This window comes from Notamacropus eugenii, chromosome 1 (genome assembly GCF_028372415.1).
Source record: "Notamacropus eugenii isolate mMacEug1 chromosome 1, mMacEug1.pri_v2, whole genome shotgun sequence".
NCBI lineage: Eukaryota > Metazoa > Chordata > Mammalia > Diprotodontia > Macropodidae > Notamacropus > Notamacropus eugenii.
Window position 1 is genome coordinate 315,401,190 of NC_092872.1, and position 23,412 is coordinate 315,424,601.

General features: G+C 38.0%; 1 protein-coding gene across 12 annotated transcripts in view; it reads right to left on the reverse strand.

Moving 5' to 3' along the window:
* Positions 1–23,412, reverse strand: part of FUT8 (fucosyltransferase 8) — a 446,072-nt gene that overhangs the window by 231,021 nt on the left and 191,639 nt on the right. For 10 of the 12 annotated variants that reach the window (XM_072629585.1, XM_072629576.1, XM_072629581.1 and 7 more), the window contains one exon: positions 13,423–13,861. The exons of the other annotated variants lie outside the window; for them this stretch is intronic. In XM_072629585.1, the coding sequence (XP_072485686.1) occupies positions 13,423–13,625 (203 nt within the window). In that variant the 5' untranslated portion in view covers positions 13,626–13,861. The remainder of the gene's footprint in view (positions 1–13,422; positions 13,862–23,412) is intronic. 12 annotated transcript variants of the gene reach the window in all.

Consider the following 23,412-nt stretch of genomic DNA (forward strand, 5'->3'; position numbering starts at 1 on the left):
CAAGGAAAAAAAAGCTTCAAGTTTCCACATTTGTTTTAATACACAAATCTCAAAGATATACTAGTACAGATTGATTAGCATTCTAACCTCATTTTACAATTATTTAAAGTCATCTTTGCACTTTGGCTTGTTCAATGGTTAACTACCAGAAAAAACACAGAGTTAAATAAGTCCCAAAAATGTGAGCAGAATTATGGTTCAGAAAAAAGCCACAAAACCAATATGAATAGCAGTTATGCTCCTCCTTCTTCCCTTCAAACTGGTGGCTTTCAACCTTTTCTGTTTTTTAATTTAATTTCTATTTTCAGTTCCAAATTCTTTTCCTCCTTCTGGTCCCTCCCCCAGTCATTGAGAAAGCAAGAAGTATGATACTCATATTTTATACAGACACATATGCACAAACATATACATACTGTGAAAAATGATTTTTCTTAGTAATCATTATCTTGGAAACTCAAAGCTTCCCCATCTCCTCTTTTTCCAAAGTTCAGTCCTTCAGAAGGACTAAGAACTAATTTAAATGGGTCTATTCCTGCTTATTCAGTTGCTCAGACAGGTTTGGGAAAACGTTGATTCCTCCCTATTGTTTAGACAGATGATACGGAAATTGATGTCTCTTTGATCAGTATTAAGTGACCTAAGTCAATACTCAAGGCTTCATTTTAATATAGCCCACCTCCCAGCATGTCAACCAATCACAATTGATAGGCAAACCCTTGGGAGCACCTTCTCTTAGAAGGGCATGTAACCATGTACCCCCTAAATTCCAAATCAAGCCAGTTCTGAACTGGCCCCTCCTTTAGGGGAGCTCAATTTTACACTGTAACTCCCAGCTTGAGAGAAATTAAACTATGGACACACATCCCCTAATTTCATTTCTCTTGGAACAACAGACTGTTTCAAAACTGGGGTTCACAAAGGTATTGATAATGCATTTTTGCTTACTGTTAATATAATTTTGCTTCTTAATGAGAAAATCTTCCTCACCCACTAATGGATCTGTCCATTAAGGGAAGTTTTATTAGCAAAGATTTGTAGGGAGGCGCATACCTTTTGTTAATGAGGCACTGGTTCTCAAGGGTTGTGATGTCCTCTGGCTCTGAAAAGTGTATAAAGACTTTAAGGTGATGCTTTACTTTGGGGATTAGTTTTGGAAAAAGGTTTGTATGCCAAATGAGACTCTGGGAAGCCCCTAAGCAGCCCTGCAGCCCCCCCACCCCCCACCCTCTCTTTGAAAACCCAGATGTTGATGCTTTTCTCTCAGGTAACTGTATGTATGGTCAGACAGTTATCTGTTGATCTGTTACGTATGTACTGCTTATGTCAGGCAGCTGAAAGCACTGTCTGTTGATCTATATTTCTCTGCATTTTCTCTGAAGTGCAGGGTGCTGACTTTTTCCACTGAACTAAGTGAATGATATACATGTACTTGATTAAAATGATTGTTGACCCCTCAAAAGTTGCCTTTCCTTTTAGAAAAGTAGATCTCAGAACCTGCAATAGCAGGCCCTCCTATATATGTTGCAGTACTTGCTTTTACAACAATACATACATGTATGTAAGTATGCATGCATGTAGGTGTGTGTAAATAAATAAAAATAAAGTCATGCTAAGCATCAGGATTTTCTAAAATGAAACCCTATTTCCATACTTGGTAAAAGCATCATAATCCTATGAGAAAGTGGGAGGGAACATGTGACAGGAAATGTTAAGATAATATGAGAAAACATTAACATAAAATTTCCTAAAAGTATGAACTTAATATGCATCATCAGAATTCATTTGCACAGTCCTCTATTCCAAAGGTTCTTAACTTTTCTTGTGACATGGACCCCCATCTGGTAAAATCTATGAACCTGCCTCTCAGAATGTTCTTAAATGCATAAAATACACAGGATTACAAAGGAAACCCTAGATCAAGCAGATGTAGCATATCAGCAGATAATGTTACAAATTATCACAGCATAAGGTACCTTAGCTCTTTAAATAATATCTCTCTAAATGTTTCTCCTTTGATGTCCAATATAAAGTATCTCACGTAAGAGCTAACGTTTTATCTTCCTATTAGACTGAAAATATGCTAAGTTAGATTTAAATTCATAAAGCACAAAGGATCTTTTTGAGGAAAGGAGAATCCTGATTAAAGAAGTGATTTCCTCCACAGAACAGAAAACAGAACTGGAAATCAGGAAAGTCAGGTATCCCGAGTAGAGTGGAGACTAGCAAGCAAAATGAACAACTATTCAAAGGCTCAGACTAACACAAGGCAAAATATGCTTAGCTGAAAAAAAATTATATGAAACATAAAAGCTTTTGTGACACAGGAAGTGAGAACTCCAACTCCTTATCATTCAGGAAATAAACTGGGGTGTTCAGCTTAAAGACAATTTCTTTACAATGCTCTTATACCTGATACTAGAAGCCATAACTCTGGCCATTCATTTTTCTCTGGTTTCTATAAATCCAGGACTTTAAATAATCTTTAACTAATTCCTACTCATTGAAGTCACCATGTCTATAAATGTGGAGGGAAGGCTGTATTTATGAGGATACATGTTCCCTGCCCACCCACCCCACACTAGAATGTAAGATCCCATATAGAAGGGACAGTGGTTTCTGTTTATGCATGCCAAGCACAAAGTTAAGATTCAATAAATGCCTGATGATTTGAATTGAATTCAATAGACCTAAGTGACTATCTCAGAATCTTGAATTTGGAAGCAATCTTAGACTCCAACCAGTTGAAAAAGTATCCACTGAAAATGAACCAAACAAGTAAATGTTCCTCTGGTATTTGAAGATCCCTATCGAAAGGGAACCCACTACTACCCTCTCATGGTGTAAGGAATGATTAAACTTTTGTTTCCACAGAAATCATGTTACATATGATTTGTGAAACCTAAGGAGTCATATGTGTCATAAAGTCTCTCACTTATAGGTTACTTACAGCTAGTGCAAGAAATAAACTGATAGTAGAAAATGGAGTTGGGGACGTTGCTTCTGTATATACTTGCGCGTAGTCATTCCCTTCTTTGTTCTGAATAAACCCAGAGAATGTCTTCTCTTCCTTTGTCAACAGCTACAAGGCCAGATGAAGCTCCATTAAGGATGAGGCTGGTAAACCCAAGACACTACCTTCGATAATGGAACTTTTCTTATGCTAATGTTTAAGGAAACACAGATATCCTGGATTGTATTTTCAAATGACATTTTGTCAACTCTCTCTATCAAATGAGAAAATTCCTTTCTCATGCTATGGTTAAACATATGTGGAGATCATAAATTGAGTGATACATAAATCCTGAGTTGGGTTTGTTCCCAAAAGTATTTAGGACTTGTCGTTCTTTTACCAAATAAAGTATAAAGAAAATAAGGGGAGAAGGCCCTGATAATATTTAATATCATTTTTGGACTTTAATAAGGGCCAGAGCTTGAATTAAGAAGAGCCTGGACCTAACAGTCTCTTTGTTCTCTGAAGTAAACTCAGAGAATACCTCTTCCTATGTCAATAAAGCCAGATGGGGCTGACTCAGCATTCCTTAGGAGAGCCTTAACCCAAGACACTATCTTGAATAATGGGAAGTTTTCCATATCTTAATATTTTGTGTATATATACTACGTTATGGCACGCTAATAGTAAAGAAAACACAGATATCCTGGGTCATAATTTCAATTGAAACTTTATCAACTCTGTTATCTTACTGTATTTAAAACCTATGCAATTAAGAAATTCCTTTCTCATGGTCTGGCTAATCACTCATGGAGACCTTAAATCTGAAAGACACAGACCATCTTCGATTGTCCTAAAACAGATTTAAACCTGGTCATTCCTGTATTAGTCAGAATTTTATTCTGGCTCCATGATTCACGTAATAGTTAATTTTATGGGAATAAACTGTATACAATTAGCTTGTTGCCTTTTCTTAACCAAACTTTCAGGTCTACAGCCCCAAATGTGGGAAATGGGAGATCAGGGGCAGAGACTCACATGGTAACCTTAGGGATCTCTGATTGGGTGGAGAACTAAGGAAAGAATATGCCTTCAGGACTAGAAAATAAAAGATTATACTTTTGCACTGCAAGGGTGTATCTACTTGTGGCTCACCAAGAATGTTAAATAAAAGTTCTTCCTGAAATCACTAATGGCCATGTGGAGTTCTAGGAAAAGCACCTATTTCTTACGATGGCAGCCCATTCCCATTTTTGAGAAGGTTAAAAAAAAAAACGGCCTTGGAGTAATACCTCTGATGAATAAATGTGTGTGTGTGTGTGTGTGTATATAAATATGAGTGTGTGTGAATGTGTATATGTATATACATACACACATGTATATATCTATGTGTATGTGCATGTGTATGTTCTTGAGGCAAGTCAATTAACCTGTGTCCCCCCAAAGATTACAAAGTTGAAGAACAGTGGCATATTTGTGTTGGTAGAGGGAGTTTCCACAGTGGGAATTCAATCCACCTATGAAATCATAGGTCTTGATGACTCCCCTTCTACTTGTCACCCACCTCCAGCCACCAAAGTAGTTAAATAGCATTGTTCACATGAATACTAATACTGCCACTTTCCTTATCTTACATTGGAATTTTAATTTTGCCCCCTGGGCCATTCCTAACAAACCTAATCCTTTTTTCCAGAACTTCACTAAGTATTTGAATACAATAATCATCTCCTACCTAGACCCTCAAAACCAAGTCTGGTACAATCCATAATAAATGTCATCAAGTTCTTTGTATTTTCTGGTGCGACCTTAATGCCTTAGTCAATGTCCTATGGATTCTCCAACAGAGAGTATGTTCTTATGGTGAAACACTCAGAACACAATATTGCTACAGCAGGAATGATTTCCTCCTCAAAGCCTCAACTCTGATAAGACAGAGTTGATTAATCATCATTGCTATGATTTTGATTGAAAGATTCATGAGATTTCAGGTACATTGCCAAATAAAAGGTCTACTTCTTTCAAGTGGCAATATCAACCTATCACCTTAATCTAAAATACCTTTACAATGGTTTACCTGGGTAAATACAAATTCTAAAAACCCAAACCTCATCAGACTGTTTGAGAACAGTATTTTTGAAGTCATATGGACAGATGTCAAAGAAGTTAAGGAGTTATAAACATCAAGATTTGGCAAATGATTGGATCTGTGGAGTGACTTGTGAATATCAAGGATAATATGGAAGTTATAAAACTAGGAGACTTTAGAATGGTGGTACCTTCAATAGAAATAGAGATATTTGGAAAAGGAATAAGTTTTGGGAAAATATAATGAGTTATATTTTGGACATGTTGAGTTCATATTGTCTAAGGCACATCCACAGTCTGAAATGGCAGCTATCAGACTGAAGCTCTGGGGAGAAATAAGAGCTGCTTATAGAGATCTGGGAATAGTCTATAAGGGAATGATAATTAAGTATGTGTGTGTGTGTGTGTTCATCTTTCGCTGCAGAAGAAGACCATCCCATCAGAGAAACAACGACATGACTTGCACTTGACTTTGTTTTGAGTGAGGGAAGGCTGTGCAGGTCACCAACCTCACTTCTCCTCCAGAGTCATCTTAATGCAGTGACCATTGGAACAGATGAAGTTCTCACTCACCAAGAGTGAGAATGTAGAGAGAAAAGAGAACCCAGGACATAAACCTTGGGGAACATTCATACTTATGAGGTATGATATGAATGATAAGCCATCAAAGCAGAGAGAAGACAGGTCAGATAGATAAGAAGAGAACCAGGAGACTCTAGGCTCCAGCAATCCCAAAGAAAGAATATTCAGGAGGAATAGATGATCAACAATGCAAATGCAGCAGAAAGTTTAAAAAAGGAAGAGAAAAAAAGAAGCATCTGACATGGAAATTAAAGGATTTGATTTGAAGAAAGCAGTTTAGAGGATGGAGAGGAAGGAAAATGTAAACTTCTTTTTCTAGGAGTTTGGTTAAGAAAGGGAGTGGAACTTCAAGAGATGGTAGAGTCTAGTAAAAGTTTCTGAGAAGGGGGACAGACTTAGTCATTTTATATTTGAAGATAGTAGGGACAGAACCAGTACAAACGAAGACGCTGAAGATTAGAGAGATGGAATGATTGAGGGGAAAATCTAAATGAAAAAAACAAGAAAGTTTGGGAAAAAGGGATAATTTTATGGCTGATTTCATGAGTGAAAGCAAAAGAAAGAAGCAGTTAACACTGAATACTAACCTGTCAATATGGGTCTGAATTTCCCTTGGAAGTTTAGGATGAATATTCCCAGGATGATGGCTTTTTGTTTTCTACAGTCAAAATTAAGGTTTTCAGAGGGTTGTACACAGTTTCCCCTATGTCCCCCTGGGATTCTACATGTGAAATGCTACTTCAATTTCCATAAGGAGATAGAGGAAAAGAAAAGATGGGATGGAGGGGAGGGGAGGCTCAGGGTAGTAAGCTCTTCACAAAAATCCTAACAAGGGGGAAAAAGAGGACTTAATTTTTAATCTATCTGTGTACAAATGTGTGTGTATGAAAAACATAAGTGATAGTCTCAGCAAGAAGAGCCACCTGATTACCTGTTGCTGCTGTCTGTCCTTTGTTCTCAAAGAAGATCATTACCTCAGGAAAGAGATGCTATAACTTGCAAGTAAATTAGATTTAAGTGAGGGAAGCAAAACTCACCAGTCTCACTTTCTCTTCCCAAGCCATCTGGGTCCATTGGCAAGGTATAGAGATGCGTGCCCCACTCCCCATTAGCAGAAAGTAGTGGAAAGGAGGGGGGAGGGGTCAATGGAAAGAGATTTTCAAAAAAGGAAAAGGGGAGTTCAAGCATAGAGAATATCCTTAATTTTTTTTAGGTCATCAGCTGACAACAGGGAAAGAGAAAGTGGACAGAGCTTAAGGACAGAAGTTTTCAGATATCTTATATGAGAAGTAAAATGGGGAATCAATTAAAGAGGAATAAAATACCTATCTTGTTGCTATGACAAGCCAGTTAAAAAGTTGGGTACTATAAATCTGTAATGTATGCAATAAGTAATTTTGTTAAGACTTCTTCTAACACATGAGAATAGGCATGGAGGAAGACACTGGTAGAAGTCATCTGGGGCTGGGTTTGGCAAAGTAAAGGACAAGGGTTCAGGAATGCAAGAGCAAAAGATAGTGTGGAGTTGGACTGGTTAACTGGAGAATTAAGATTGGAAAAGGGGCAAAGTGAAATCAGAGCAAAGGTAACGGCCTGAGAAAAGACTTGAAGGGCAGAGGGACTGATGATTTTGAAAAGGGCTGAGAATAGGTTTAAGAGAAGCACAGAGAGAATGGAATTGTTGAGGTTTAGGGGTGCTTAGGAACCCAAAATACTGACACACTGGGAGTCCTGCCTGAACGAATCTGACTCAAGCCTTCTTTCAGTCAAAGAAAAACAAAGTTGATTAAAGATTCGTCATATTGGGCATACTCTTCAAGAGCCTAAGCATTGGTGACTGTTTTATTAACAAATGGGTGAGATAGAATCTGAGCACCTTCATGGAGGCAAGACAGGGCTTATATACAGAAATGCTGTGAGCAGAATCTAGGGGTGGCCAAGTAGTCTGGGGTGATGAGAGGAGGGGTTTAGGGAGAGTCTAGAGGAAGAGTCTAAGGAGGCTCTTGTTAAGACTGGGATGACTAGAGGTCAGAATCAAGAGTGGGATTTTGATGAGATAAATGGTGGGAAGCAGGCAGAGGCAACTGGACAAAACAATAATGAAAGGCTTATGGGCCTCAGGCAAAGATCAAGGCAAGACCAAATGGGAAGATTCCAGGAGAGTTCAAGGAGGGAGGTTCACAGTACTCCTCCCCCCCCATCAGAATGATAAAAGGTTATGATCAGATAGAGGATGTCAGCATTTTGGATCAGGCAAATGGAATGTTTGTATATAATAAAAGCAAAAGTGCCAAAATTTATGAAATTCACCAATGACAAGAAAAAGATTTGAAGAAATACAACATAAAATAATAACTGAAGATCAACTCACCAACTTGTCCTTTCTGGTGCTGCACTTCCTCCCACCCGTTTCCCTTCCTACTGTTACATGGTGTGGGGCTAGGTGAAAGAACGGTTTAGCGAAAAGAGTGTAGATGCCCCTGAAGGTTATAATTACAGGCACCATGCTTTGTGAATTAGTCCTTCTGCTGTTTGCACAGGGAGATACTCACTCCTCAGACAGGTGCAGGACCTATGGTTCCACGTGCTTCTCTTCACATATCTATCATGGAGTCCAAAGAGCTGGCCCTGTGCGGCCCTGATAACCATATATCTGGTTTTTAAGAAGGGGAGAGACTTGGTCATGTTTGAAGGTAGTAGGAAAGAACCAGAACATAGGAAGACACCGAAGATTAGAGAGAAGGAAGGAATAACTGAGGGGAAAATGTAAAGGAGAAGACAAGAAGGGTTGGCATAAAGGGCTAGTTTGGATGGTTTTATGAGAGAAAGGAAAAGAAAGAAATATTTAAAATAGGATGACTAGCCAGTAGAGTCCCAAGGGGAGGTAGAGGGAAATATAAGGCCCTTAATTCTCACTTGAGAAAATTAAAAGCCATCCTTATGGTACTCAAACTTCCTGGGAAAATACATAGGCATATCAATTGGTTATTATTTTGTGTTAACTGTTTTTCTCTTTTGCTTTCACTCATAAAACCTGCCAAAAAATGTCTCTCATTTTTTTCCCTAATGACTTCACAGTTAAGTGTCTACCTGGATCCAAATAGCTCCATAGCACCTGACATTATAGATAAGACCCTTCACATTCCCTTGTTAAGTAACAGTGAATAAATCTGAAAACATTTCGACTTCATACTTGTATTCCCTACAAACCAGTTATTACATTCAAAGATCCATGGTTTTTCCCATTCATTATAATTCTTCTATGCAACATGACATGAGACTGCATGCCATCTTGGGAAGGGAGAGAGGAGGGAGGGGGAAAAGATTTAAAAGTTATGGAAGTGAATGTTGAAAACAAAAAATGAATAAACTAATAAAAAAAATTCAAAAAAAAATAATGCAAAGATCCTAAGCGTGAACCTAGAAACAGAGGTAGCAAATAATGCCTGGCTCCTCACTAACAATGTGGGAAATATAGTTTGGAGATCACAGGACTTCCCAGGCAAGGTCAGGGAGTTAGCCTGGGACCAGCTGCCACTGCCCATTGCTTCCCATTCCAAGAATGCCTCTGGAAGACCCACGTAATAGACCTATTCTCACTGAATGAACTGAGAAACATAGTGTGCAGAGGAAGACATTCATTATGCTTCTCGGAAGGAAGCAGGTGAAGGGCTCACTAAGAACACCCACACTGATACAGAAGCATGAGTGAGGTCACACAGTTCTATCCTCTCTGTTAGAGTTAGGGTTAGTTCAAATTCTTCAGGGTTACACTCATATTTCCCCACATTCCTGCCTTATGCAAATTACACAGGTGTGGTACTGAGCATGCTTGTGACCTGGACATGACCTCTAAGGTCGGAGCAGTTTGTCTGGTCCCCACCCTTCCAGTTTCCCCCTGAAGCCAGGATGTGCTTGACCCATTATCCTTGCAAAACAGGTAAGGCATGCTTATCACAAGCTCCCATCAGCCTAGGAGTTTTACTATTTTTCAAGAACATTTATGGAAGCAAAATAAGATACAATAATACTCATTATTACAGTAATCAATCCTGCAGCACTGCCCACACACAAAAAAAAGTTTCTCTACATTTCAGAAATGACATTTTTCCTGTACAAAAAGAGAAAGTCAAGAAGTTGTCTTTGCAGTTACCATAAAACAATAATCTGGAGAACTGCCACCATAACAGCCCAACATGGACACAGATTTGGAGATCTATAGCATCATACTTCTACCTCTAAATGGCTATAAAAAATATCATTTAGTAATAATCTTTATTTGGACAAATACACCTAAGGTATGAATTTTCTCCTTTTTTCTTTTTCTAGTACAGATGCTGAATTACCACATCATGATACATATGGAGAGTCATTTGTCATTCATTGTAGAAGCTGAAATGGAGAGAAGAAATTGATCAAGTCTCCTCATTTATAAACTCCTCAAATTCAGAGAGCTCTCATTTAAATTGCTCTAGTGAGTAGTCTTAATTTATCTCATTAATAAATCAATATTTTATAGAATGCTATTATATCTTTGAAAAAGCTATGACAGAAAACCCTATTTCACATAAATAAGGCATTACAAATGGTAGCAAAATTGTTATTGCTTTCTTTGAGAAACAAGAAAATTCTTCATCCATCAAAACATAGCAAGATTTTTAGTTTCAAGTGCTTATTTCAATGTGTAAGTGTACTGAACATTCATGTAAAGATGTGATAAGATGAGGTGTCTCCCATTTATCTATGACAAATGTCTTTCTTACACAATCATATTTGGAAATATGTAGTAAGTTTGTCTTTCTAGATCAGAAAATAAATTTCAGGACCTTGCATGTTTTTCACAACTATTCATTAAATACCTAAGATTGAAGAGAAAATTCTTGTTAGAAAATGAATTTGCTTCATATTTATTATAATCTATAAGAAAAAAAGGACAAAATTCTGCCCTCTAGCTCAAACATACTTCAAATACTTTGGCTTAAGAAAACTATCTTATGCTTTACCCCATATCAACATATAATTTTGCAAAGAACCTTCTCTTCAATAGGATTTTTAAAAGTCATTTTAACCTTATGATAACTGAAAAATATTAACTTCACTAATAGCTTGCTATGGAAATTATCATGTATATAACTGAATTTTATCCTTATAATGACTGAGCTCCATCATTTAGTCCCATATTATATCATTTTCATTTTTAAAAATCTGTCAATTATAATGAAAATTTCTTTTGATGGGGCATTGTCATCAAAAGATTTGCAAAGTGATTAATTCTTCCTTACCATCAGTTTTAACAACATATATGCAATCAAATGAACATCTTTAACTACATCTGTTGGCTTTTATCATATGTAATGCAAAATGAGATTTTAGCTTTTGAATTTATTGCAAAGGTCTTTGGACACATAAGTATTTCTCTTCTCTCTCCCTGACCTATTCCCGGAGTAGAACCATTTTAAGAGTTTTTGCATATAATTTGCTAAGTATCATTTCAACCATATCAATAGTTGTAGACAGCAATTTCTCTGATCTAATGAGGCTTTTTACACTTAGTAATTGCATAAGCAACTATACGCAATATGAACAATCCTTTTGATGTCACAGACAAACCATGGTTTGCCTTTTGCTTACTTTTTTAAGTAACTCATGTTCTCTGGAAAAATTCTCATCTAACCAGCTTATTCCCAATGACATTTGACACAAGTTGACTCAAATTTGACCTCATTTGAGCATAATAAATAACAACTGCATTCCATTCACAGGATTACAGATATGGCTGTTGGAAAGAGGACATCTAGTTATAGCAGTAAGGACCTCAGCAAACACAGGCAGGCCTGCTTTATAGGTTCTTAAATCTGCTTTTCTAAAAGAAAAGCAACTTTTGAGGGGTCAACAATCCACTTTAATCAAGCACATATATCATTCACTTAGTTCAGGGGGAAAAGTCAGCACCCTGAACATTAAAGAAAATACAAACAGAGAAATAAAGATCAACAGATAGGGTTTCCAACTGTCTGACCATAAGCAATACATACATCCATCACAGATCAACAGACAGATCCAACTGTCTGACTATACAAATATATAGTTACCAGAGAGAGAAGGACCAACATCTGGGTTTTCAGGGGGTAGGGGTGGGGGAAGTGTTAGGGGGGCTTCTTAGCAGCTACCTAGAATCTCATCTGGCCAAATAAACACTTCTAATGAGTAAGCCCCAAAGTAACCAATGAGTAAGCACCAAAGTAAAACTTCACACTTTTCAGAGCTGGAGGGCAGGACCCTCTGACCCAAGGCCTCAACAGAAATTAACAAAAGGTAACGAAAAGGCCAATTAATGGACAGGGAAGATCTTTAATTCTTTCCCCCTCCCACCATTAACCGAAACTACCATCACACAAATTCTATCCCTTCATTTTTTTCAGATGAACATATGAAGCACATAAAGACTAATTTGCCAGCCCAAGGTCACACAAACAGTAAGTGTTAGAGTCAAGATTCAAACATAGGTCATTTGACTGCGAACCCAGGACTCCTTCCACTTCACTATCCACTGAAGTGAATCTGTTGTGTTAGTCTCACTCTTGTTGACTTTTAAAATAAACAATTATACTGGAGGAAAAGAAAATCAATGATATGATAGTGGTACTTCTTTTCCCACCCAGATGCTCTGTTAGACTTCATAATCTCTAGAAACTCATTATCCTAAAAGATGATATCATTTCTAAAATTCATATCTCCTCAGAGATATGGAGCCTGACCCTCCCTCAGATTGTAGAAGGTAAAACAATGAACATCATCAGAGGGGTTCTTCCCACATCCTCCATTTAAGGAGAGTGCTCTGACAATCATTGCATCATTTTCCACTCTGGCTGCAGGATTTCATCATGCCCCTACATCATCTCTTTATCCCCCAAATTTTCTGCTTCTTTTTATGTTTTATCTTCCCTCATCAGATTGTGGGGTCCTTGAGGGAAGACACTGTCTTTTATCTTTCTTTGTATTCTCAGCACTTAGTATAGTGCCAGACACTACATTATATTAAGCAAAGTAAATGCTTAATAAATGTTACTGACTTTGACTCAAAAGTTTTCAATAGTTTTGGACAGCTGAAAGTTTTTAAAAACTCTACCACAGGTTATTCCCAACCACTGTGCATCTCTCCATTGCCTTTCAATTTTACCTCTTCAAACACTATAGCATTCTGAGGCAGCTAAGGAGTGCAGTGGATAGAGCACCCAGCCCTGGTGACTCTGGAGGATTTGAGTTCAAATCAGGCTTCAGACACTTAACAACTGCATGACCCTGGGCAAGTCACTTACCCCTGATTGCCTCCAATAAATAAATAATTTTTTTTTTTAAGAGAAGAAGCACTATGATATTCCATTATTCAAAGACTATAACACCAGTGGAAGAATTTGGGGATGTTTTGGGGGAGGAGGGGGAGACTGACCAAGGTCTGTGATTTCATGTATATAGGGAACTACCAATACAGAACCTCCTTTTGCCAATAAAGATCGGTACCTGATCAGCGGCAAAGGAGCCTGCTTGGTGTGTGTATCAACAATAAATGCTTTTGCTTGATTTGGAGATAGCCTGAGAGAATTCTTTCTAGATGACCATGCACCGGTGTCCCTGAACCTCAACAAAGTATACACAAGAACCATCATTACCAAAGGTAATATAACATATTTTAATCTTTGCCAAGAATGAAAAAAATATATATTTTCCAAGAACCTCCTGAAGTATCATACCAGCAAAGTCAATTATATTTTTTTCTTTTTTCCAAACCACTTATAGAAACCTACCTAAGAGACTCTGCCATCCGTCTCAAGTCTTCATTCTGTTGTTTTAAGCGTTCAAGCTTTGCCAGTATCTTGGAGAGTTCTCTGCTAGAGTGATCAGGATGATCATTGTCCCGTACCAAATGTCCACCTATGTAAAACAACAAAGTCCCCCAAGCAAAAAGAATGAGCATAATCCAGCGCCAGGAGCCAGTCCATGGCCTCATTTTCAGGTTCTCAACTCACTCCCTTTGTGTCTAGAGCTCAAAGAGCTGGAAACAACATGGTGACTTGGACACTAACACAAAGGTGGGTTGGTTACCCTTTCTTTTTTTTTTTAATTTCAGCACATGATGCTTCAAACAAATTAGTGCCAGCTGGGAGTCCAGGGGCAATTTCTTTCAGAAGTGCTTCTGGTGTTGTGAGTAGGAAGTTTTCCTTTCAAGTCCTTGGATTTTACATTCTGTGGAAAGAATAAGAAATGGATTTAATGAAATGATGCAAATTTATGAATGACAGTAGTGCTGACCTTCAATCGGGGGGTTCTTAAATGTATGTTGTGTCTTGGAGCCCTTTGGCAGTCTGGTGAAGAGCACAAGGACCCCTTCTCAGAAGCTGTGTTTTTAAATAAATAAAATAAAATAGGGAGGAATACAAAGGAAACCAATTATATTGAAAAAATAATTATCAAAATATTTCTTTTAAAAAGCTCATGGATCCCCTGAAATACATTTATGGTCTATCTATGTAGCCCAAATAAAGGAACTCTGACTTAACAGAAAGGCAATGATGGCTGTATAAACAGAAAAATTAATGGATAACATCACTTCCACATGTCAAGCAAAACTGAAAAGCTTTTTGGTATCCACAGCAAATTAGTTCTGCATACTAGCTAGGTCTGTCCTAGCTAACAACACAATTCGCTCTACGTCTAAAAGGAAGATAAACACCATCACCCTTTTTTTTTACTTACTATTATCATTCTGGGCTGGCTCACACATGAAGATGACAAGATTTTTATCTTGGTTAAGATAATAATCAAAAAATGCCCTCTTCTACATGTTCTGTACTACTATTTCCTCATTATCTTCAAAAGAAATAAAAGCATCATTAATAGTAAATGACTACAAGTCTTCAACACTATCCCCTGTCACTCTTTTACCTTCTCTTCCAATTCAGTAGGCATTATAGCATTTACCTCAGCAGGCCATAGGCAGGTTGCTACTTTGAGAATAAACTCTAGAAAGTACAGACTGGTGAAGCAGGGGCCATAACAGACATTAAGAAACCGGTGAATACTACCTCTTGAGAATAGAAGCTAAGGTTTTCAATTGAACAGCACAAGTATATGATCCTCCTAAAACAAGACAAGTTTTCCTCATTTAAAAAAAAAAAAAAATAGGTACCTTTGCCATTGGGCCTTTTGAAATGGACCATATTTCCAATTTCACTTTTGATTTGGCTTAGAACTTCCTTTGACAACACAAAAAATTTCCCTTTGAGGACAGTGAATAAGGAAAGGCAATATTAAAAATTAGATGAATATTCCACAGTTAAAGAGAGGAAGCCATCTGTCAAACCACATATCTTTTTCTGAAAATGGTGACCAAAAGGACAAGAGATATGTTTGTGTCCTTTTTCAACTGAATGTGTTGATACTTTATCACATTTATATTAAACCTTACAGAGAACATAACAAACTACTAGATAAAAAATTAAATTAAAAAAAAAGAAAGAAAGCCTAGGTGGAATAGCTCTCATAACAAACTTTAAAAATTAGTATACCAGGATGGTTCTCTTTCTACTTTGAAACTCAAATTTTGAATTATACTTAAACAAGAAATTAAGGTGAGGGTGATTTTTTCTTGGTATCCCAGCTGCAACCTTCCTGAAACCTAGTCAAGTAACAACAATAACAACAGTTAAAAAAAACAATAGCAAGAGTTAGCATTTATATAGCCCTTTAAGGTTTTCAAAATGCTTTCCATAAATGATTTGATTCTTATGACAAGCCGTGATGTTGGTGCTATTATTATACCTGTTTTACAGATGAGGAAAGTGAAACTCAGAGAAATTAAGAAACTTGTCCAGGGGTCACATAGTTAAGTATCAGAGGCAGTATTTGAACTCAGGTTTTCTTGATTCTGTCAGACATTTTATTCATTATTTAGCTGCATTAAGTATTTTTTAAGTACGTTTTCCCTAGTAAAATATTATAAATCTTGAGTGGATTTATACCCACTTAAATAAGAAGTTCAAGGAGGGCCAAATCATTCCAGTGAAAGTTTGATATTTTTTCTGTTGTTCTATTAAATAATCTTTAATTATGCCCAACTGCTTTTAGTAACTTTACCTCATTTGTTCAATCTTTCTTTCATTCAATATTCTTTGTTTTCCTTTCTTTTAAAAAAATTTATTTATTTAGTTTTAGTTTTCAACATTCACTTCCATAAGATTTTGAGTTCCAAATTTTCTCCTTCCCCTCCTCTCACTCTAAGACAGCATACAATCTGATAATGGCTCTACATACATATTCATATTAAACATTTTTACATTAGTCATGTTGTAAAGAAGAATTAGAATCAACGGGAGGAACAACAAAAAAGAAGATACAAAAAAAGAGAGAGAGCAAATAGTATGCTTTGATATGCATTCAGATTCCATAGTTCTTTGTCTGGATGTGGAAAGCAATTTCTATCTTGAGTCTTTTGGAGTTGCCTTAGATCTTGCGTTGCTAAGAAGAGGTAAGTCAATCAAAGTTAGTCATCACACAATGTCATTGTTACTGTGTACAAAGTTCTCCTGCTTCTGCTCACTTCGCTAAGCATCAGTTCATGTAAGTCCAGATTTTTCTGAAGTTCATCTGCTCGTCATTTCTTATGGAACAACAGTATAACTGTCTTCTCACTTTCCTTTGCTAAGTGAGGTCTCCTTTTTAATCTCCTTTTGAATACCCAATTGACCTAATATGGACCATTAAAGTTTCCTAACATCAAAGATAAAAATGAACCATTTGAAATATATTCTAATAGATGAAGTCAATAATAACAGGATCATTTAACATTCAAATCACTAATACTTTTGCTTTTTTAGAAGAATACACGGGATATTCGGTAATTCCTGTCATCAAGTATCTTCAACCCACTATGCTACAAATACTGTGCTGTACCAAAGAGCCCTTCAGAAAACATAGTTTTCTCTTCTTTTGAAGACAGTAAGTCTACAAATCAACCTCGAGTGAGGGCCATAATTCCCTCCAAAAACAAAGGAAAGCTTAAAGGACTATTTAAATAAAGAGCAATAAAAGTGTGTGTGCAATAACATTTTACTTAGAATTACAATGATACACAGCAGCTATAAATCTGTAAAGCTAGAGGCAAAACATATAAGACAACACTCAGACAGAGACAGGATTTTACAGAGCCATAAAATTAGGCCTACAGAATTTAGTTTAAATTGACACCAGTGAATTTCAGAAAGGAAACAAAAAACCAGCAAAAATACTGAGACTTGGCAAATTATCACATTGTATAGAAACATGGATGCTTCATGATCTGTCACATGAGTCAGAAATTACAGATGCAAGATATCTGCCAGTTCTATTCAGTGGCATTATTTTCTATTTCTTAAACTACCATGTTGTAGCCTTTAAAGAAAAATATTTCCTGCCTAGACTTAATTGTTCTCCTTTAATGTCAGGATAAAATGAAATGACAAGACCAAACCAAATGGGGAAACACGGAATTGGGAAACGTTGTCTCTAAAGGACCTTAGCGCGATCTGGAAAATATCATACTGGAATAGTTAAGGTGAAATATTCCCCCTCCCAACCTCTGAGTTTACCTAAATATAAAACAAATGATTCTTCCTTACATAGGACTCAATTTCCTGACTTATATAATCCAGTCAGTAAATAAACATTTATTAAGCACCTACTATGTGCCAGGAACTATGCTAAGCTCTGGGGACACAAAAAGAGACAAAATATAAGTCCCTTGTCCTCAAGGAGTTCACAGTCCAATGGGACAGAAAACAGGCAAATATATATATATATATATATATATATATATATATATATATATATATATATATATATATAAACAATACATTTCAAAAAGTGTGATGATAAATGAGAAAATAACTTTAACAAAAGAAAGTCACTTCTTAAAAAATAAAAACAAAAAAGCTGTAATCCAAATAAGCTCTCTTAGTTCTAAATTTAATGATAATAATTCACATTTGCCTAGCATTTTAAAATTCATAGATTTGTACCTCCCACACATTGCAAAGATTTACATATATACATAAAAAAGAGCTTTGCTGACACACAAGGAAAGCCAGGGAAGAATTCTTTTCTTGTGTTTTTCCTTACCAAGGGAGTTCCTGGTATAACCTTATGATTTCTGGAAATTTCAAGACAATATGCATGGCATGGCATGATGGTTGTTGAAAGGACCATGGAAGAATGAATAAACATGTATTAAGCATCTGCTATGTGCCAGGCACTATGCCTAGGGATAAAAAAAGCAAAAGAGCTGCATGTCCTCAAGGAGCTCACAATCTAAAGGGTTAAAAAAAAAGCAGACAAATATATGCAAAGCAAGCTATTTTTAAGACAAATAGGAAGGGAAAGTACTAGAAGCAAGGGGAGGTGGGGTGGGTGGGTTGGGAGTTAAAGGAAGCCAAGGAAGTCAGTAGAGGTAGAATGAAGGAAGGAAACTGTTTCAGGCAGGGAGGACTGGCAGAGAAAATGTCCTTAACCTAGAGATGGAGGCCACATCTGAATCAAAAGAATACATAACAGGGAAGTAAGGTATCAGGGCACTGGAAAGGTAGGATGGGGGCTAGGTTATGAAGGACTCTGAATGCCAAACAGAGCATTTTGTATTTGCTTCTGGAAGTGATAGGAAGCCACTGGAGTTTACTGAGTAGGAAAATCAGTGAATGGAGGATACATTGGAATGGGAGTGGGGAGACAGTGGAGTGGGAAGACAGTGGAGGCAGGCAGGCCCACTACCAGCTATCGCAATATGGCAAGCATAAGATGATGTAGACTCACACTAGTGGTGGCAGTGACAGGTCCAAGCCAAGACCTCTGCTTCCTACCCCACAAAGAATTTGGGTCCCATTTATCTACTGGCCCTGGAAAACCTCACCTTGAACTTTCCTTGAATTTCTCCTCTGGATTTGGTATTTGGCCTGAGGCTATAATCCTCACAATTGGCTTTTCATTATCTAGGCATTCAATTCTCAGTTACCCCGAGTCTAGCCCAGCCTACCTAGTCTGTAACCTCCTCAGGCTACTTCCCATCCTAGATTCAATCTAAACCCCATTCCCTTTGTCCAGGCATTTGACTTCCACTCACCCCAGCCTTCTGGTCACTCCCATCAAGAGCCTCTCTAGACCTGTCCTCCAGTCACCTAAGACTACCTCCCTTGACCCCTCCCTCAGCTACTTGGGCCACTCCTAGATCCCTCCCACAGTCTTTCTGTATATAAGATCCCTTTTATTTCTATAAAAATGCTCAGATTCATTCTAGTCTGCATACAAGTGTCACCAATGCTGGGATTCCTTAAGATTCTAGCTAGTATGGCGAGTCTTTATTAAACCTTGTTTTTCTTTGGCTGAAAGAAAGCTTGGGTCAAATTCATTCGGGCAAAACCTGCATCTCGCTATTTCAGGGTCCCAACACCCCTAGAGCTCAACAGTACTGTCAGGATGGAAGGGGCTGTATTCAAGTGATATAGCTTAGGTAAAATCGACAAGATTGGGCAACTACTTGGATATTAGGGGTGTGGAAGGGAGTGAGAAGTTAGAAGAAAGGAACAGTGAGAAGTCTATGACTCCTAGGTTGTAAGCCTGAGAAACTGAGAGAATGATGTTACTCTGTAAAACAATAGTAAAGAGGGTATGGGGAAAGTAGAAATTAATTCCGTTTGAGACATGTTGAGCTTAAGATATCTACCTCTCCCTGAGGTTCAGGCACTACCTCTAACAATCTTGAACCTACCTTCCTTTGATGGCTAGTTTGTACTTCACTGGGATGAAGTAAAAGAAAGCTACTCTTGGTGAGGTGCTTGGGTGCATGTGCTTGGACCCCAATTTTAAAATCACATTTCTCTTTAAAAATCAGCCTCAAAACACTATCCCAGGCAGTTTCTCCCCAGCCCAAGGACACAGCCTGCTGCAGCAACAACCATTACCTCTCTTCCTAATATAGTAGGCAGCTGTACCTATAGAATTTATGAGTCTGAACCAGTTGTGTACTGGCTGAATGGGTTGTGCTAGTCTGGATCATAACAACACTTACTATTCACTGACCAGTCATATGTATCCTCGACTTAGACATATGTATACTCCCTTACATTTATCTTGTCTAACAAGACATTGATGAGAGCAGCCTGGTATTCCTCAGTCAGCCCTGAGTTGCTTAGTGACAGGCCTAAAACCACATCTCCAGGTAGCCTCCCCCTACTCGCCTTGGGCTATTTCCCAATGAACTTTGGGTAAAATACCTGCACAGCAGATACCAAAAGTGCATGTTCCTTTAAGAACTAACCACTCTTTAACCACTCCCTAATCCTACCCTGAATCACCTAGTTAGCATATTTGGCACATGTTTACTATAGAATATCCTATATAAACTTTACCTGTACTCCTCTAAGGTTGAAGGTTCCTCTTGCCCACTGAAAAGTGTAATAATCTTTACCTTGACCTCAACAATGCTAGTCCTTATATTCTTCTCCACATGGCCCATGCAGGGAACTCCGCCTTGGAGTTCCTATACCTCTCCCCCATGCCCACCCACCCCCCATCCCTCATTACTCTCAATAAGCCAGACACAAATTGGAGCTGAAAACCCACTGTGGGAAGGAGTAAAGTACCTCCTCTTCAGCAGGTTAAAAAAGATCACAAGAATAGAATAACCCCAGGTTGGCCACACTCTAAAGAGAAAACTAACATTTACCTGAGGACTAAGGAAATTGAATGAAAAAGAACATTTATGTAGTAAAAGGGGCAGTGTGGTTGAATGGAAAATAGAGGTAGACATTGATTCAGAGGACCTAAGTTTGAATCCCAGCATGCCACTACTATCTATGTTGTGTTCTTCGTTTTCGAAGAAGACCATGCCATCAGAGAAATGATGACATGACTTGCACTTGACTGTGTTTTGAGTGAGGGAGGGCTTGTGCAAGTCACCAACGACACTACTCATCCAGAGTCATCTGAATCCAGATATCATCAGGATGACTGGAGAAGGTCCAGGATACACTATCTATGTAAACTCAGCCAAGTTCCTTAACCTAAGACTCAAGTTTCCTCACTAGCAAAATAAAGGGATTAGACTAAATTACTTCTACGGTTCCTTCCTATATAAATTTATTTTCACAAAAACAGCCACCAGACCTACAGCCTGGAGGATCTAAACTTTCCTAAAGCAGAGGGGAGAAATACATCCAAATCAAAAGATCCTAATTCCTTCAGAAGGCAGTAAAAAAAAGCTTGAGGTGCAGTGGAGGACAAGCTTTAGGGATCAATAGCTGAGAAGGAGACATAAAGGCATAACAATGGCTAGGAGACAGAGATCAATTTGATTGATAGTGGCAGAAACAAAGTGTCTCCAGATGACAGTCACTGAGGAAAAGGGCTGGGGTATCAAGGCTAGGCAACCCTCTCTCCAATTGCCCTGAAGTCACAGTTTAAGAGGTTAGAAGCTTCCCACAAAGTTGTTCAAGTAGTCACCCAAATGAACTTCCTTCCATTGTTTTTCTTGGGGGGGGGGGGGAGGGTGGGAAGGGGGGGGTTCTTATAAGGGTAACTGCATTCACTAATTTTTAAGACATTAAGAAAAACTGCATTTCATAGGCTTACCCATGAGTTGTATTTTGTCAGTAAACCACATTTGGGATTTCTGGAGGCCTGGTATGTATGGGTAGACTACACTGAATGGGAGCTGAATCCAACCCCTTCCAAGTTGAAACTGTGCACTGTGTGGAGACCAGAGAGGCAAAGGATGAAACTCAACTTCATGTGGGGACCAGTAACATCTCTATTTGGGGCAAATTCAAATGGCTGGGGGGAAAGGGAGAAGAATGTAAATGAGGATGGTGTATTTTGAGGTACTGACAGAGAGCCCTACCTACAACTCCTCAATACAGACAAATCCATTATATTTCTGACCCAGATGATATCACTGTATCAAGTTCATGCTGTGTGTAACAAGGACTGCAGACAACCTCTAAATTTCTTACTCCTTTTTTCATGCTCTAGGCTGCAATTTCACAAGAAGTTCTTTTTTTTCTATTCAAATTCTATTTACAACACAGGTAAAATGCAAGTATAAACTAGAGTCTAAATGTCAAAATATATACAAGTATTAAAGATCTATTCAGAAGAACTATACGTGTGGACACTGTGGTTACACTATTACTAGAGAACGGAGTTCAGCTAAATGGCAGAACTTGACCCTCATCAAAAGCTGTTAGTGTAGTTTAGGGCGATAATGAAGGGATGCTGCACCATGCCCCGGACTGTGAGACAGCTGCAAAATGTAGGGTAAGGTAAACAGGAAATAAGATGCAGTCATTATACTATTCAAATAACAAGTGGAATTTCTGAACAATGGTTAATAAACCTACCATTATCAAAAAAGAGAATAAGGAAGATTATTATTCCCAGAGTGAAAGGTACATGGACTGAAGAGGATACCAACTACTGCTGAGAGATACCTACAGAGACACACAGTTATCAACAGATTCAGCAGCTACCACTGACCTGGTAACAATACTTCCCCCTAGCAGCAATGGACAAGAAATACTCAGTCTTAGCAAATGAGTATTTGTTGTAAGAGGGATCTAGGTAGCACAGTAGATAGAGCACCAGACTTGAAATCAAGAAGACCTGCATTCAAATCTGGCCTCAGACACTTACTAGCTGTGTGACCCTGGGCAAGTCACTTAACCCTATTTGCCTCAATTCCTCATCTGCAAAATGGTCCAGAGAATGAAACAACAAGCCATTACAGTATCTTTGCCAAGAAAATCCCAAATGGGGTCACAAAGAGTTGGACACAACTGAAACAACTGAACAACAACAACAATATGATGCAAAGTCGCAATCAACTGAAACTTGAGGATATTTTCAATACCTTTTATGGGAATATCAAACTAATCTGCACATGACAGTCCACCTTACATAGTAGGGGGATTACGAGATAACTGCTTGTAACACCCTTCAAGACCTAGACAGGACATGCCACTGAGGTAAGACAAGACTGGTAGGGGACTAAAGCAGAGAAATACAGGACATAAACTGTGCCTAGAACTGATAAAGCTATGTAGGAAAACAGAAAAAAAAGAAAAACAGAAAACTGTTGAATAATAACTGAAATTTATATTCACAACACATGCATTTTTCTAGGACAAGAGGAAGACTAAACCAATTACATGGTATATTACTAAAGAAGCTCTGGCCAAGCCTTCCAAAAGGTACACGAGTGTGCAAAAACACCCCTTCCAAATAAGTAAAGGAGAATGACATCCAAGGTGAAAGCAGCCAATCTGAGAAACAGCAACAGCCGAGTCTGAAAGTTTTATTTTGCTATAACCATGGACAAGATGGGCTTATATATGCAGCAAAACTCAGGCCTGGGAGGCCAAAAGCTAGGCTGGCATCAGGAAATCTACTTGAAGGTTGAGGAGAGAAGCTAGATAAGGCCCAGTAGAAGTGGAAGAATAGACAGCTCTTCAATGTTTTCATAGCACAAGACTGGCTTCCTTCCTCTCTGAAAATACCCAAATTCCCAGGTATTTGTTCATGGGCACAGATGTTAGGGGGAGGGGGTCATCAAGGGGAATGCTGCCCACTGGAATAAGGACTTAAATCCATAAGCAGCTATTAAATACCTCCTACATAACAGGCACGGTGCCAAGTGCTTAAGAAATATTTCATTGTATGGATTTTCTTCTATGGTTAGTATAATTCTATGAAATGTCTTATAACTTGATTTATGA